Below are 17,094 nucleotides of genomic sequence, written 5' to 3'. Positions count from 1 at the left end.
GTAACAGAAGACGGTAGATATGTAAGTGCTAGTGATGTTGAGGATCAATATGCACTTGCAGCTAACCATGCAGGCGATGAGGACGAATATGAGACGGATATCGACAATGAGGAAGAATTGAGTGCAGCTGCTACAGATAATTATAGGACACTCATTGTACAGAGAGTGTTAAGTACTCAAATGGAGCAAGCGGAACCGCTACAACGCCACAATTTGTTTCAGATATTTCTCATAGTCAAGGATTATCGTGTTCGAGTCATTATTGATGGAGGAAGCTGCAACAACTTGGTAAGTTCAGATATGATTAAGAAGCTTGCCTTGCGACAAGAAATAATCATCACCCGTATCATATTCAATGGTCCAATAACAGTGGTAAGTTGAAGGTAATGCAAACATCTAGGGTGCATTTTTCTATTGTTCATACCATGATTGTGCTGATTTTGATGTAGTTCTAATGCAAGCATGCTCTCTTTTGTTAGGACGACCATGGAAGTTTGATACTGATACAACACATCATGGTAGAAGTAATAAGTACACCCTTTGCGTAAAGGAAAGAAAATAACTTTTCTACCATTAACCCTGCTGAAATTGTGAAATGTGAACAAGAGATAGCTGAAAATAAGAGAAAAGAGTTTGAGAATGAATCTGAAACTCAGCAAGTAGTGGAAAAAGTTTTTCCACCCAAAAAGAAGAAAGCAATAACAACTTCTAGGTCCGATGGAATTAGACTAAAAGAGTGTGTTACGCTTGCTACTAAATCTGATCTTGCTAAAATTTATGATAATGAGCAGCCATGCTATGCTTTGATATGCAAAGATGCTTTAGTTAGCTCTTTGCCTCCTGTTGTTGCTAACATTTTGCAGGAGTTTGTGGATGTATTTCCAGTTGAAGTACCCCTGAGATTACCACCTATTCGAGGGAATGAACATCAAATTGATTTGAGTCTGGGAGCAACTTTGCCAAATTGTGCTGCATATAGGACCAACCCAGAAGAGACTAAGGAAATTTAGCGACAAGTCCAAGACCTTTTGGACTGCGGGTATGTCTGAAAAAGTCTTAGCCCTTGTGTTGTTCCTGTTCTTTTGGTTCCTAAGAAAGACGGTAGTTGGCGTATGTGTGTTGATTGTAGAGCCATTAATAATATTACTATAAGATATCGTCGTCCTATCCCTAGGTTAGATGATATGCTTAATGAGTTGAGTGGTTCTATAATTTTTACTAAAATTGACTTGCGAAGTGGATACACCACCAAATTAGGATGAAACTTGGAGATGAATGGAAGACTACATTTAAAACTAAGTTTGGTTTGTATGAGTGGTTAGTAATGTCTTTTGGGTTAACTAATGCACCTAGTACTTTCATGCGCTTGATGAACGAAGTTTACGTGTTTTCATTGGGAGATTTGTGGTGGTTTACTTTGATGACATCTTGATTTATAGCAAGTCATATGAACTACACTTTGATCACCTACATGCTGTTTTTAACGCTGTTTTTAGCACGTTTCTTTGGTAACCTTGAAAAGTGCATATTTTGCACGGATTGAGTTTCTTTTCTTGGCTATGTTATTACTCCATAGGGAATAGAGGTGGATGAAGCAAAAATTGAAGCCATAAAGAGCTGGCCAACTCCTGAGACTATTACTCAAGTGAGAAATTTTCATGGTCTTACGGGTTTCTATCAGTGATTTGTGCGGGATTTCAGCACCATTGCTGCTCCATTAAATAAATTGACAAAGAAATGAGTAGTTTTCAAATGGGGACCTGTACAAGAACAAGTATTCAAGTTGTTAAAAGAGAAGCTCACCAGTACTCCATTGCTTCAACTCTCTGATTTTGGTAAGACCTTTGAACTAGAATGTGATGCTAGTGGGATTGGAATTTGAGGTGTGCTAATTTAAGAAGGTAAATCTGTAGCTTATTTTAATGAGAAATTAAGTGAACCAATTCTAAATTATTCCACTTATGATAAAGAATTGTATGCTTTAGTTTGTGTGCTTGAAATCTGACAACATTATCTATGATCCAAATAATTTATTATACATTCTGATCATACATCGATGAAACATATTAGAAATCAAGCCATAAAGAGCTGACCAACTCCTAAGACTATTACTCAAGTGCTTAGAAAAAAAACCCCATATAATAGAGCAACCCATATAAAAATCCAAAGACCTCCTTATAATATTTATACCTCATCAAAAACTGAAGAGGAAGATTTACTTTCTCTCCCCACCTATATAAAGGACCTAAGAGTTAAGAGCAGAGGAGGCTAATTTCTCTCACCTCCACTCTCTTTTTATCTAAAATGAACCCCTTTAGCTACTGTAGATAAAAATTGTTCTAACAGTGAGATTTTATAGTGTTTGCGGGTACCTTCTCTAAAAATATTGTGAACCATATATCAACAAAAGGGAATCTTTGGAATAGGAAAAATTGTAATAAATGACAACTCAGTATTTTTTGGTGCAACTAATCATCTTTCCCCACATGATTCACCCTATTTGAGAGCCGCCGTTGATTAGCGATCTCTCTGTCTCTCTCCCGTCCTTTTCTCCTCTCTAGGGCTGTATGTGAGGCGGTCATTCTTGTTTACCGGTAATGTTCATATTTACGTGTTCTTGTCTTAGATCTTTGCCGTGAGTAATCGGCGCTGATGGGCCTGCAACGGAGAAGTTTCCTGCAATGTTGTTGCGCATTGTAGTAAATTCTTGATGAATGATTGATGTTATTTACCGAGTCTAATGTTTTTACGTAGTTCGACAGATAATGGTGAAGCCATGCAAAAGTAATAGAAATCTTGTTCTTCTAATAAGTTAAGTTCCAGCAACACAAAGTCACAAATCCGTGGTCTCCCTCGATACCTTGCTGCCGAGGAGTTCGTGTTCTTTGGGACCTCCGGCACAATCTTCGCAACAAGACAAGAGGACGAACCGAGAACAAACAAAAGAACGTAAATCTGAACATTACAAGAATGACGCCGTACTAGCCTCCTAAAGACGTTTTTGCCCTTCTTCATCCGGTTATGTCAGCAAATAAAATTACTTTCTCACTCTTCCACCATCAGTATTTGGAGCGTTGGTATCTTTCGTCGTGGAGCGTTGGATCTTAGTCAACGAACGGTTCACATCATCTGCAAGCACTCTGATTGTAATGGATGTTGCAAACAGGAGCCAGTCAGTATCGTCTGCTCCCAGCCATCTATCATGGAGTTTCTGGCCATTATGTAAATGAAAACTAGAGAATGTGTATTTCACATGAATAACTGATCATCGGTTGCAAATTTTTGATCATTTGAAAATTTTAAGTTGTGGGATTTCTTCTTCTCAATACTGTTTACCTTCTATCGCCTTGTTCCTGCGCATTTCCGCACCTGCTCAACGTGTGGCGCTGGCGACGGCGACTTCGACAGCGAACCACCACCCTCTCTAATTAGTACCGGCGACGGTGATGCCGACGTAATCACCTCCATACTTTCCAACACTCCAATGCTCCTCGCTGACAACTGCCTGCTGAACCTTATTGGCGACGGCGAGTTGGACGGGACAACCACAATCTCTGAAACCCCCGGCGGCGGTGACTTTGTCCACCAATCGTCCACTCTGTCGTATGTCATCGGCGTTGGAGAAGGAGACCTCGACCCGAATTGGACCCTCGGAGATGGCGACTTGGATAAGATCATCTCCTTCGATCCGCTCGTCGAGCAGCTGCTCCGCAGTGGCGACCGCGCCAGGATGTCCGCCAGCACCCTCGACGACGTAGGCCGCTCTGGTGACACGCCGCACCGCCGTAGCTGCGGCAGTGGTGGCGACACTGCCACCTCCCCCAGCCGCGCGCGCTCCGGCTCCGGGTGCGCGCGGCACACCGGACACGACGAGTGCGCGCACAGCCAGGCGTCGATGCAGCGACCGTGGAAGAAGTGCCTGCACGACGGAAGCACTCGCACGACGTCGCCGTCCTCCATCTCCTGCAGGCACACCACGCACTCCACCGTCGCCGCCATTCCCTTGCTGCCGCTCCTCCTCCCGTTGCCGCCGCCGCCGTGTGGCGACGCTGATGCAGCCCGCGCTCGGTACGTGAACGTGGGCAGCGCGGCGATGTCCTCCATGCTGAGCCCGAGCTGGGCGTCGTGCGTCGTGCCGTGGCCGGCTGCCTGGCGCTGGCGCCACTCGGCCAGGACCGACCGGCCGTAGAGGATGGCCATGTACAGTATTACACCGACAAGGACGGCGATGATGATGTACAGCAGCGTGATGTTGGAGCTGGCCGTGCCGGTTGCCGCCGAGCCGTCGTCAGAGGTGTCTGGCGGCGACGAGGTGGACGACGACATGGCTGCGGCCAAGAACATCTGATTCGTATGACCTGATCTTGACAAAGTTTCAGAGACATGGTGCTGGGAACCAATCAACGAATCATCGAGCCGAGCGGTGGTTGACGTGGGATTTAGCAGGAGGCATTGTGCGCCGCATGCATGCTAAGCGCATGATGGATTTGCAGTTGGGTCGCCAGCTGGACTCGGCCTGGGTTTGGGATGACCTTGAGGCGTGAGGTTGCGTGTCAAATATTTTACGACCTTATTGCTGGTCTTCATACGGTGTTGGTAATATTCTTCTGTTCTTTGTTTTTAGTTTAGTTTAGTCGGAACTGCATGACATCGATCATCAGTGATGATCTGGTGCCTGCGTGATTGATGAATGATGATCCAAGAATAGTGAATAGTTCGGTGACAAACACTTCGGATAGGATTGAAGTCAACTTCGCAGGCAAATTATTCATGTATTGTTTAATATGTGAGGTTTTTATCGTGTGTTTTCATATGTTGAAAAGATCAATACTTATGTGGAAAATGAGCTGAAAATCTGAAACTGCGCTATCAGACAGCCAAACTGCACACCGCACAGTAAACGCAACCCAAAAATAAGCCCTTTTTTGGAACACATGAGTTTTACAAGAATTTCGCATGAATCAGCTCAATTCCTGTAGGAATCCAAGAAATCGTGAGTTAAAGAGGCCTTACAGACGTACTTGTTCTGATTTACTCACTTACGTCGTTACTTTTGCCATCGTTTTCTGCAGAGTGGAATAGTAAGAGAATTTACAGATCTTCAATGTTCAAATAATTATGTGGCAGAACAGAGTAAGCACTGAAAACAGAATTACAGGAGACTGTTAGTCTCTCAACTTTTGATCTCTCGGTGAAGTTGTCGGTTGCTCCATTTGGAAAAAATCGATTAGCTCATCTGCATGCATAAATTCCCTGGGCAAAGTGAACCTTTGGAAATTCTTGTCCAGAAAGTGTAATAGGTAAAGTACGCTTTTGCGAACTCTACGCTTGCAGTTGAGCCAGCTTTATATTGATGGGTGAATTATATATATGCATTGTGATTTGTACAGATTTATGTTTTGAATGTATCGGACATAAATGCCCTTATATTTAAGCTTGCCATCTCTGGTTCCTATCTAGAATTTTTTTTAATATTACATTTTTTTACGGGTGTTACATAAATAATACCAAAAATGAGAAAATTCTAAAAATAATACTTGTTCACCCAACTGTACCGCGAAAACACTATTTTTGCCATATCGTATGACAAAAATACGTGGCGCCGGCGACAGGTTAGGAGTACACGGCTGTAGCATCGAGGCAATTTTCGTCAAACCGTATGACGAAAAAAAAATCACCTAACCGTTGAACGAAAAATCCCGCAATGTGGACCGTACCTCCTGCGTGGGCTCATGAACCCTATCTCCTGCGTCGGAATGGTCAAAAAAATTTCTTCCGTCGATAAAATATTGTATCGCTTTTTTATTTTGCAATTGAACTTATTTCTGAAACAAAATGGAAAGATATAAATAAATTATAGAATTGTTTGTCCGACAATGGGAGGTAGCTGATAGATATTACATGGTAGGCTACAAGTAGAACCCGGTAAAGAGGTTACATAAGCTGATGAATATTACATATGACATAAGGTTTTTCGTCGTAGCGTGAATAGACCCTAAACATAAAGAGTTGCGCTGCTAAACCAAACGTGACTTAGGGAATGTAAATAGGCCGGGTACAATAGATGCTCTCTACTGAGTTTTCGCCGTACGATTTGGCGATAACTAATTTTCGTCACACTGTATGGCGAAAATTACCTCGAAACTGCAGTCGTGCACCCCTAACCTGCCGTCGGAGCCACGTCACATATTTTCGCCATACGGTATGATGAAAATAGTGTTTTCGCAGTACAGCAGAGCAAAAATATGTTTTCGCCAAACCGTTGGGTGAATAGGTATTATTTTTAGAGTTTCCTCATTTTTGGTATTATTTTTGTAATATCCGTACAAAAATGCAACATTAAAAAAACCTCCCTATCTAAACCACTTCCCATGGCTACCGCCGCCCACTTCAAGACTCCTCAACACCGACCAACCCTCACTACACATCTACACCATCTGTAGAGATCGGTGACGTCCTAAGGGGAGAATGAATTATAACACTTACAAATTCAGCTCTAAAAACTACACAAGATAAATATATATCAAATTCTATGTAAATATACTCTAGATTTATCTAGTGTGTCTACTCTACCGATCAAAAAAGCTTGCAACCTATCTAGAAAGGTAAATTGTAAATATATAAATATGAAAACGTAAATAAGGTAGATAGAGCAAACTTGACACAAGGATTTTAATCTCGTGATATCGATTGCATGAATGACACCCCTAGCCTACGTTGGAGCTCCACAAAGAATATGCTCCCAGTTACCAAGTCTCTTCTGGCCATGGCTCTTGAGCTACTAAGTCACCAAGATAAGGAATCAAGCACGATGAGCCACCGAGCCACCAAGGTAAGGTCATACCACTAACCTCTCTTCTGGTCACTTATACACCATCTTCACTTTAGAGCTTTAGTCACAAAGATGAGGGCCACTGTATCCCTGCATAATCTTCTTGCCGTCGCTCCACACTAAGTCAGAGGGTCAACAAGTTACCATTGAGTTATCAAAACTCCAAGGCACCAGCGTACCTCTCGGTACACAGTTGGATCACTCCTTGATCCACTCTCTAGGTTATAGCACCACGCAACACTTCTCTCTAGGCCTATAAGCACTAATCACTCTCTAATATTGTGCTTAATCGACTTGGATGATCACTTTAAGCACTTTGTTGGTTTGGATGTCTTCTCTAGTGTGTATGAGCTTCCTCTAGACTCCAGCAACCTCAAATAATCAAGTGGAGGGGTATTTATAGCCTCAAACCCACCAACTAGCTGTTTTCCCAATAGCTCAGAAGAAATGTTAACACCGGATGATCCGGTAACAACAGTAGTACTAACACCAAATCATCTGGTGAGTACAACCTCAGAAACTAGCAGTTGGAACTCCACTCGAAGCCTCTGTGAACACCGGACATTCTAGTGTACCTTCAACTCATCGTCGAACCATCCAGCGTGTTGTCTTGAGCCTGACTAAGACACTTCATGCTTTTCTGTGTAAAGTACCCCGGTGTAAGCCTTCGGTGTACACAACATACATCACCAGACTATCCGGTGCATTATCTTGAGCCAACCGAGCCACTTGAACTCTCTGTGCACAAAATACTCTAGTGTAAGCTACACATTGAGCATCGGACCATCTAGTGAGGTGATCCTCATCCACTGTCAGAAATGCTCTGATGAGCATACTTCCTAAGCACCGGACCATCCGGTGGGGTCTTCTGCTTTTTCTTTGCACTGTTTATTATCTAGTGTGTTGAAGTTGCTTAACACCAGACTATCCAGTGAGGTCAACTGCATCTGGACACAAAGCTCTAACGTGTACAAACTTGTCCAGTGTCGGACCATCCGGTGAGGTCATTTTCTCTAGGTCTTCTCCAATTCAACCAAACTTTGTTCCGGCTTCGGTGGCTTCTTCGTGTATTGCATTCATAAGACCTACTAAAGCATATATTTAACACACATGTTAGTCCTATTGACTATATTGTCATTAATCAATAAAATCACATACATGCCCTAAAGTAAATGCTACAATCTCACTAATGGCATGTTTCCTACACCATCGCTTGCGCTCCACCGCCGTAAGCCTCCTCGGCATCCCATACTACCCAATCCACCCCCTAACTCTTCATCATGGATTAGGGAAGAGCCCATCACTCCTCCTCTGAGAACATCACAAGCTAGGGTTATTGTTGTTGACACCAAACTCAACCAGCGAGCCTGGGAAGCTGACAAGCCCCTTCCCGAGCTACGACAGTGGTGACTGCACTATAAGGACCGATGAAGCCCTAAGAGGGGGGGGGTGAATTAGGGTGTCTAAAAACTATTCAAATTAATTTAATAAGATAAACTTAAATCAATTTATTCCTAAATATGATCTAAGTTTATTTGGTGTAGCTACTCTTAAAGCTAGCGAAATGGTCATGCCTACTGGCCAGTCTGAGGCTCGCCATTGTAGGCACGGCCTAGGCATGGCATGAGGCGCTGGGCCATGCCTAGGGCGAAGCCGTGGCACGTTGTGCCAACCTGGCCCGGCCCGGCTGCAATGAGTCAGTACAGGCATGCCAGCGGCTCGACTAGGCACGCAAAGGCATGGCCGGCCCAGCATGCTAATGACCTAGCACGGCCAGCCAGGAACGCCAGGCACGACTCAAAGCTGTTGGCGCGTGACACTGGCCCAGCTGGGCACGACCAGCGTGCAGAGGCATGCGGGTTAACGGGTTAAATGGGCTATGCCTGGCTTGTTTAACCCATTAACCCAAATATTTTAAAATTTCTAGCCATTTTGTGACCGCTTGGGCTCTAAAAAATTATTTTTTTTTGCAAAATTCACTATTTTTCACCTATAAATAGAGCATCATCCTACCCTTCTATTTCACACTAGCAACAACAATTGTTCTCTTGTTTTCTCCTCTTATTATTGTCTCAAAGTTCTTGAGAATTTGTGATAACTTGACAAAATTAGTTTGAATTTTTTCCAAAAATTCGAGAAATTTCAACACTGTCATCCTACTGTCTTGAAGAAATCTTGGTGATTTTTCGCATCGATGTTCTTTTTGTTTTTTCCATTCTTTGTTTTATTATTTGATTATTTCTCTTTTCTAACTCCAAATATTTGAATTTTTTATTGTGCCATTCAACATTGATTATGAACGCTGGTGATCATGATGATACGTCCATCAATCATGATTTTTTTCTTCAAGTACTCTCATGGGACTACAGCTCCTTTGATAGCAGTGCTGCAAGTGAAGGAGGACCCGACGGTGAACCTCCAGCTAATTCACATGCAGCAGCACCTCCATTGTTAGGCTCTATAGTTGCACACACGTCAGCAAGCACTGGCTCTAAAAGATCAAGAGTCGCTACTTCTGAAGTTTGGCAAGACTTCGAAAGGATGTACAAAGAGAAAGATGGGGTAAGTTTTAGGTATGATAAGTATTATATTTGCAAACATGAAGTATTTGCAAAGTCCTTAGTTGGAATGGGACACTTGAAGAGGCATTCCATAACTTGCAGGCCCGGCCCTGGGGGGGGGGGGGGCGAGCGGGGCAGCCACCCCGAGCCCCCAAATCCCAGGGGCCCCATTACTCCATTAGGGTTTTTTTAATCTATATTTTTTATTTTTTTTCTTAGCCTGGCCTTGCGTGCGCCCTTGCCCCTTGCGGCTGTGCACATGCCTCTGCCGCCTGCGACGCGCCCGCGCTGAGTAGCTCCGGCCTCCGCTGACGCGCACGTGGCACGCCTAGTCGTTGTCGGCCACTCGGCTTGTCGCCCATGCCCACGCCCAGTCGCCCACGCACGCATGTCTGCGTGTTCTCTGACTGCTCTCTGATCACCGACGTTGATGACTGACCAGCCCTGCTGACGCATCACGCACTGACGCACGGCACCGAGCGAGCCGCCGTCCGTCGACCGACGCCAGACGCTGAGACGCGGACACCCAGACCGAGAATGCCAGAGTGCCAGACACCAATCGCCACTGTACAAATTACAATCACATCATCCAGTTTCTATTTCGAGATAGATTTATTTTGGGTGTTTGTAAATTGTGAATCCGATAGTTCGTTTGTCCGTGATCAATTCTCAAGGTATGCATATCAATTGTTAATTTGTTTTAATTTTCAGCGGGAAGATGTTGAGACGGTGGCTCATCTAGTCGTCTTAGTCGACGAATTGGTGATTGGGGACAACGGTGATACGGCAACTTGGCCTAATCGTTGAGACAATAACTCGTCTTAATCATCTAGTTGGTGATCCTTGTAGTATTTAAACAACTAATGTATTTTCTTTATAATTTTCAGCATGTTCTTGAATTATGTCTTCTAGAAAGTATGCATCTGGCAGTGAAAAAAGGAAAAAAGGAAACGAGTAGATGCGTTGGTGGAATCACAAAAAGGAGCCATTGACAAATTTTGTAAGAGTAATACGAGCAGTTCAAAGAACCCGGATGAGTTGGCAATAGCTGTTATGGAGGAACAACCTAATGAGAATTCAGAAGACCAATGCCCTACAGAAGAAAATATTGATACCAATGGGGATGATAACAATGTGAGTGATCATGAGCATATATTTAATTCATCTGCTAGTGTTGATGAACAACCGTTTTTTTCTATGGATATCTATGATCCACGAAATTGGGGTAATCTTGATAATAAAGCTAGGGATGTATTAGTTGAGAAGGGACCTATAAGAGAAGAAAATTTTAAATTCCCTTTAGATGGTAACTCAAGGCATTTTTCGTATGCTCATTATTCTAGAACAATGAGCAATGGAGAGGTACATGATAGAAAATGGTTGGTTTATTCTAAGCATGTTGACAAAGTGTTTTGCTTCTGTTGTAAGATTTTCAAATCTAACAGTAGCAAGAGTTCATTAGGAGATAATGGATTTAGATATTAGAGGCATCTCAGTGAAAGGCTCAAAGAACATGAAACTAGTGTCGAGCATATTACTAGCATGAGGTCTTTGAATGAATTAAGTACTAGATTGAGCAAAAATGAAACAATTGACAAAGATTTGCAACAGGTTATCACAAAGGAGAAAGAACGGTTGGAGCAAGTTTTGTTTCGAATAGTTGCCATTGTTAAATATCTTGGTAAACAAAATTTGGCTTTTAGAGGATCTAGTGAGCAGCTTTACAATGATAACAATGGTAATTTCTTAGTTTGTGTTGAGATGATTGCAGAATTTGATTTTGTAATGCAAGACCACCTTAGGTGCATTCAAAACAATGAAATTCATTATCATTATCTCAGTCACAAAATTCAGAATGAGTTGATTTCTCTTTTGGCTTCCAATGTTACAAATACTATCTTAAAGATTGTCAAAGAGGCCAAATATTTCTCCATTATCTTCGACTGTACCCCTGATGTGAGTCATGAAGAACAAATGACTTTGATAGTTAGATGTGTTAATATGTCTAAGAGGAAAACAAAAATTGAGGAGTACTTTCTTGGGTTTTTGAAGGTGGATGACACGTCTGGCTTGGGGCTTTTTAATGTATTGCTTGAGTCTATGAAATCATTTGGTCTTAATATTGCTGATATAAGGGGTCAAGGTTATGACAACGGTTCAAATATGAAAGGAAAACACCAGGGGGTACAAAAACGGTTGCTTGATATCAATCCAAGAGCTTTGTATATGCCATGTGCTTGCCACAGTCTTAATCTCACTCTTTGTGACATGGCAAAATCATGTGTTAAACTATTTCATTTTTTGGTATTGTGCAACTAATATATGTATTATTTTCTGGTTCTACCAAAAGATGGAAAGTATTACTTGACCATGTTCCAAGTTTGACTGTGAAATCATTGAGCAATACCCGTTGGGAGAGTCAAATCAACAGTGTTAAAGCAATTAGATATCAAGCTTCTCATCTAAGGTCAGCTTTGTCTGAGTTACATAAAGCTTGTGATACCGAACCTAAGGACAAGAGTGATGCAAAAAATGTATTCGATGTTCTTGGTAGCTTTAAGTTTATACTTGGCATGGTTATTTGGTATGATATTTTATTTGCTGTAAATACTGTGAGCAAGAAGTTGCAATCATCATCTATATGCATCGACTCTGCCTTGCACCAAATTGAAGGTATGGTTCAATACTTTGACAAGTACAGAAATGAAGGGTATGCATCTAGTTTGAACATTGCCAAAGACCTTGCATCTGAAATGGGTGTTGAGCCATTGTTTCCAGTAAAACGTCGGGCTCTTAAGAAGAAACAATTTGATGAAATTGATTGCAATGAAGAAATACTGCAAGCCGAGAAGGCATTTGAAGTTAATTACTTTTTGGTCATGGTTGATATGGCAACAACTTCATTGAAAAATAGATTTGAAGAACTCCAAGTGTTTCAAGGTATATTCGGATTTTTACTGAGTTCAAAAGCCTTGAAGTCACTGAATAATATTGAACTAATAGATTGTTGCACTAAATTTGCAAGAACTTTCTATCTGCATGGTTCATCTGATGTGGAGTTAAATGATCTAATATCTGAATTAAGGGTTATGCAATTGACTTTGCCGGATAGAACAATGTCTGCTATGGAGGTTTTTGAATTTGTTAGAGAAGTGAATTGCTATCCTAATGTTTCTATTGCTTATCGAATCTTATTTACTGTACCTGTGACTGTGGCATCGGCTGAAAGAAGCTTTTCAAAGTTGAAGTTATTGAAGAACTATTTGAGGTTAGTAATGTCTCAAGAAAGGCTAACTGGTTTGGCGACCTTATGCATTGAGAAAAATTTACTAGATGAGATTGATATTGATACCATCATTAGTGACTTCGCTTCTGTAAATGTTAGAAGAAATTGTTTCGGATGATCTCCACATGTAAAGTTACAATCATATGCAATTTTACTTTGTAAGCTTAGCTACATTCATTGTGTCTAACATGTATAATCATATTCTTATATTTGTTTTAGATTTATGATAAGCTAGCTTCTGTTTTCAAGTTGGATGATGGAGTCATGATTGCTAATCTTGGTGCTGATAAATACAGAGATTTGATTGAGAAGTATGTCTTTATTTTCCCCTATCATATAGTCATATGTCTCGTATACATCTTATTTTCTATGTTTATGTTATTGTGTACTGGGGCATGCTATTTTTTCATATGATACATACAACTGCTATTTGTTTGATATAAAAAATAACACTATTGCTTTGAGCTACTGTGGTACGTAAATATTTCAAAATTTATATTTAATATGGCCCCATTTTTAATCTCGCCCCGGGCCACCAAAATGTCAGGACCGGCCCTGATAACTTGCAAGCAAAAGAGTGGAGTAGTCATGAAGCAGACGATGCTGCAGTACGACCCCAACAGGTATGTTCATCTTTGGTGGAGTATGACTTCGTCAATGCTCGAAAGAGCTATGCCGCTTCATTGCAAGAGTGGATCTACCACTCAACATGGGTGAGTCTGCTGCATATGAAGATTACATTAATCAAATTCATAATCCTAGGTTCACGCATATTTCTAGACATACAATTACTAGGGATATGGTAAAATACTATAATGCGTGTCATAGTAAGCTTAAAGAAATGTTGGAAACATGTATATTTTCAGTTGCTTTGACCTCGGACATATGGGCAGGTAGGGCTACAGAGAATTATCTTAGTGTGGTTGCTCATTTTGTTAATAATAGTTGAGAACTAGAAAAGAGAACAATAGGTTTTTGGTTGATTGACAATGCGCATACTCGTGAAAATATTGCTGAAAAAATATCTCAAGTAGTTGAAGACTTTGGGCTCGCAAATAAAATATTTTCTATCACTTTAGATAATATTGGTGCAAACTCTAGAGCAATGGATATTCTTACTCTGTTGTTTAGTACATATGCTCAATCTTTCTTGTTACATCAACGTTGTGCTTGTCATATTATCAATCTTATAGTAAAATCTGGTTTAAAGAGGTTGACGTAATACCTAGATGAGTATCGTACTGCAATAAATTTTGTTATGGACATACCGGTAAGATGGAACTCTACCTTCTTGATGCTCAAAAAATTATATGATATAAGAGCACATTTAATGTGTTTATTCATACACACTATCATCATCATGGGGATCAAACTTTACTCACAGAAGCGTATTGGTATGTTACCGTAAGGATACTAGAATTGTTTGATTTTTTATGATTCAATTGTGAGTTTATCAGGAGTTTATTATTCAACATCTTGTTTAGTAGCACATAATATTGTTGAAATTGGTAGTCATTTAAATAGCAATGAAAATGACATTCTTCTAAGAGATTGTGTAGTTTCTATGAAATCTAAAATTTTAAAATATTAGAAAGAAATTCCTTTGTTGTATGCATTTGCCTTTATTTTATATCCTAGAGCTAAAATTGTAGGTTTATGTAGAATTCTCACAATTCTAGGTGATACTCTTGGCTACAATTATTCTACTTATTACACTAATGTTCGTTCTAAGTTATTCCATATTTATAGTAAATATGAAACAATGTATCTCGAAGTTCGTCTGCAACAACCTCCACTAGCACCCACAACAAGTAAGAAGACGACAATGTGGGAAAAAAAATATTTGGTGGAGGTTCTTCATCAAGAAGTTCAGACTCTTCGTCGCGATTGTCTACGAGCATCAGAATTCATACATTCAGAGGGGAGCTAACAGCCTTCATCAACAATGATGTTATCAGCCATGAACAAGAAAATTTTGACATACTGCAATGGTGGCATGAGCACAAGATAAATTATCTAGTGCTTTCAATGTTAGCACGAGATTTGTTAACGGTTTTCGCATCTACAGTTTCTTCGAAGGCTACCTTTAGTCTTACTGGAAGGATAATCGAAGAGAGAAGAACAAGTCTCAGAAGTGAGATGGTGGAAATACTCACTATAGTAAAAGACTAGTAACAAACTGAAGCGTGAATGCAACACATTGTAGAGAACACTAAGCTTGAAGCTTCATTAAAAAAATTCTATATAGATGTTGATGAGAATGTGTAATTTTTAATTTTCTGAGTTAGGTTGTACTCTTTTTTTCCTTTTCTAGAAAAGTTTTTAACGAGGCAACCTATCAACAAAGCTTATTTTTAGAATTAGTTATTTATCCATATCATTTCAAAATTTTTATTTTTAGTGACTTTTCTTGATTTTTTTATAAAGTGACCTGCCACCCACCCATTTGGCCTATAAATAGCCACCGCCGGCATCATCCACAAAACCACTCACGGAATCACAACCATACATCTCTAATTCTCTATCTTGCTATCTCTCTTTTGCTACTTGCTAGCCACTTCAACAAATCAATGCCATATTCCATTCATGGATCAAGATGCTGAGGACTCGCAGGCATGATCATCAATATGGCAACATTTTGAAAAGATATATAGAGAAATTGATAGGGAATATGTAAGATTTGCTAAGTGTAATATATGCAGCTAGGAATTATGTGCAAGGTCTACAAGTAAAATGGGGCACTTGAGGAAGCATGTTAATGTTACATGCTACAAGAAAAAATTTAGAGATTCTAATTAAACAATGTAATTTTCGCCTTTCCAGAGTATAGGTTGTACTCTTTTTCCTTCTAGTACAAATGTTTTTAACGAAGCAACCAATCAATAAAGCTTATTTTTATCTATTTTTCATAATTTTTTTGATTTTTTTTAAAATTAGCTATTATTTTTTAAATTTTCTCTTGGGATGAGACGGGCTGAAGCAGCCACAATGCACGCTCACGAGTCGTGCCATGGGCCGCTACTCTGGCACACAGGCCAGCACGACACGGCCTGTTAACTTAATCGGGCCTGACGGTCCATGCCTAGCTGGGCCTGTTTGGACTGGTCTGGCTACTCTAACGCAACAAAATTTTGCACCCTAGGTTCCAATCCTAGCAACTACATATGTAATTCTAGGAAAGTTGGAAATTAAACGATGCAACAAATAAGTGTGGAATTTAAATGAGTTAAAGAGCGTAAACTTGACATGATTTTTTTCCCTTGGTATAGGTGAGTTGTCTCACCACTAGTCCATGTCGGGGCCCACTTGCAAGGGCCAAGCTTCGTAGACAGATAACTCTGCACCTCTAGAGGTTATTGCTCCACACACATTGATGAGTCTCCAGCTAGGTGCACCCGGACGCTCACCACCGTCTTCACTGAAGTAGCATTTTGTCGCTCCAACATGGACCACTCCTCTCGCTCATAACACTTGTGGTTGCTCCACAAACTCGATTGGAGCGTCTCACAAGACTCACCACCGCTAAGCCATCTAGGTATAGATAAACACCAAGAATAAAAAGTGTGGATCACTCAATCGATTAAACTCTATGCTAATGACCTAACTAGATACACACTAGGACTAAACTAGTACTAATCTTATGATAATTGCCTTCATATTCTAGTTTAACTCAAAAGTGGCTATGAAACTCTCAAACATGAGAGTGTGTCTTCCCTAGAGTTTCAGCAACCCCAAATGGCTAGAGGGCAAAGTATTTATAGCTCAAAGTCCAAAAACTAGCCGTTGAAGCTCAGGCTGTAGAAACTTTAGTCACCAGATCATACGATCACCTCCACCATATGATATAGTGACTAGCACCACGTGATACGGTGACCTCCTTCCAATGGTAAAAAATTCGACAGTTAGGGCTTGTCATAACCCCATTGTATGATACGGTGATCCACCATATGATAGGTGACCTTCAATCTTCAAGTATCCACTCTCTAGAAACATAGCATGGTGACCACCATCCTACATGACCACATGATGTGGTGCCCCATTGTATGATACGGTGACTTGATCTCATTAGGCACCAGTTTGACAAGCTCTCTATATTGCGGTGTGATGCCCACCGTACGAAACAGTGGTCTCACCGTATGATATGGTGACCCTGAAAACTTCTAATTTATTCTATCTGCATTCTATCTTGACTCAATATATGTTATGATTCCCCACTGTATGATATGGTGGCCTGATTTTTATAGAGGAATTGTCCAATTCAATCCATCTCAAATCCCAGTCTTTATGGCTTCTCTTCCTTAATGTCTTGGGTTTTCCTCTACACTATTAGACTTAGCCAAACCTAGTATGCATCATCTATTACTTAATAAGCATAAAAGACACTAGATCAATATAATAAATCCAAACCCCTCTTC

At 40.7% G+C, this 17,094-nt stretch overlaps 1 protein-coding gene across 1 annotated transcript; it reads right to left on the bottom strand.

Annotated features, from left to right (window-relative positions):
- Positions 1 to 2,846: 2,846 nt before the first annotated feature.
- LOC133925906 (E3 ubiquitin-protein ligase EL5-like) lies at positions 2,847 to 4,484 on the bottom strand. The gene has a single exon (XM_062371648.1). It carries the CDS (start codon positions 4,342 to 4,344, stop codon positions 3,340 to 3,342), a length of 1,005 nt encoding a protein of 334 aa, XP_062227632.1. The 5' UTR covers positions 4,345 to 4,484; the 3' UTR covers positions 2,847 to 3,339.
- Between the last annotated feature and the right edge of the window lie 12,610 nt (positions 4,485 to 17,094).

The sequence above is a fragment of the Phragmites australis genome, chromosome 8 (assembly GCF_958298935.1).
Source record: "Phragmites australis chromosome 8, lpPhrAust1.1, whole genome shotgun sequence".
Lineage (NCBI taxonomy): Eukaryota > Viridiplantae > Streptophyta > Magnoliopsida > Poales > Poaceae > Phragmites > Phragmites australis.
This window is presented reverse-complemented; position numbering and strand designations above follow the sequence as displayed.

Excerpts from the sequence above, each read along its gene's own strand:
- LOC133925906 (XM_062371648.1), bottom strand. The coding sequence starts at position 4,344 with ATGTTCTTGGCCGCAGCCATGTCGTCGTCCACCTCGTCGCCGCCAGAC.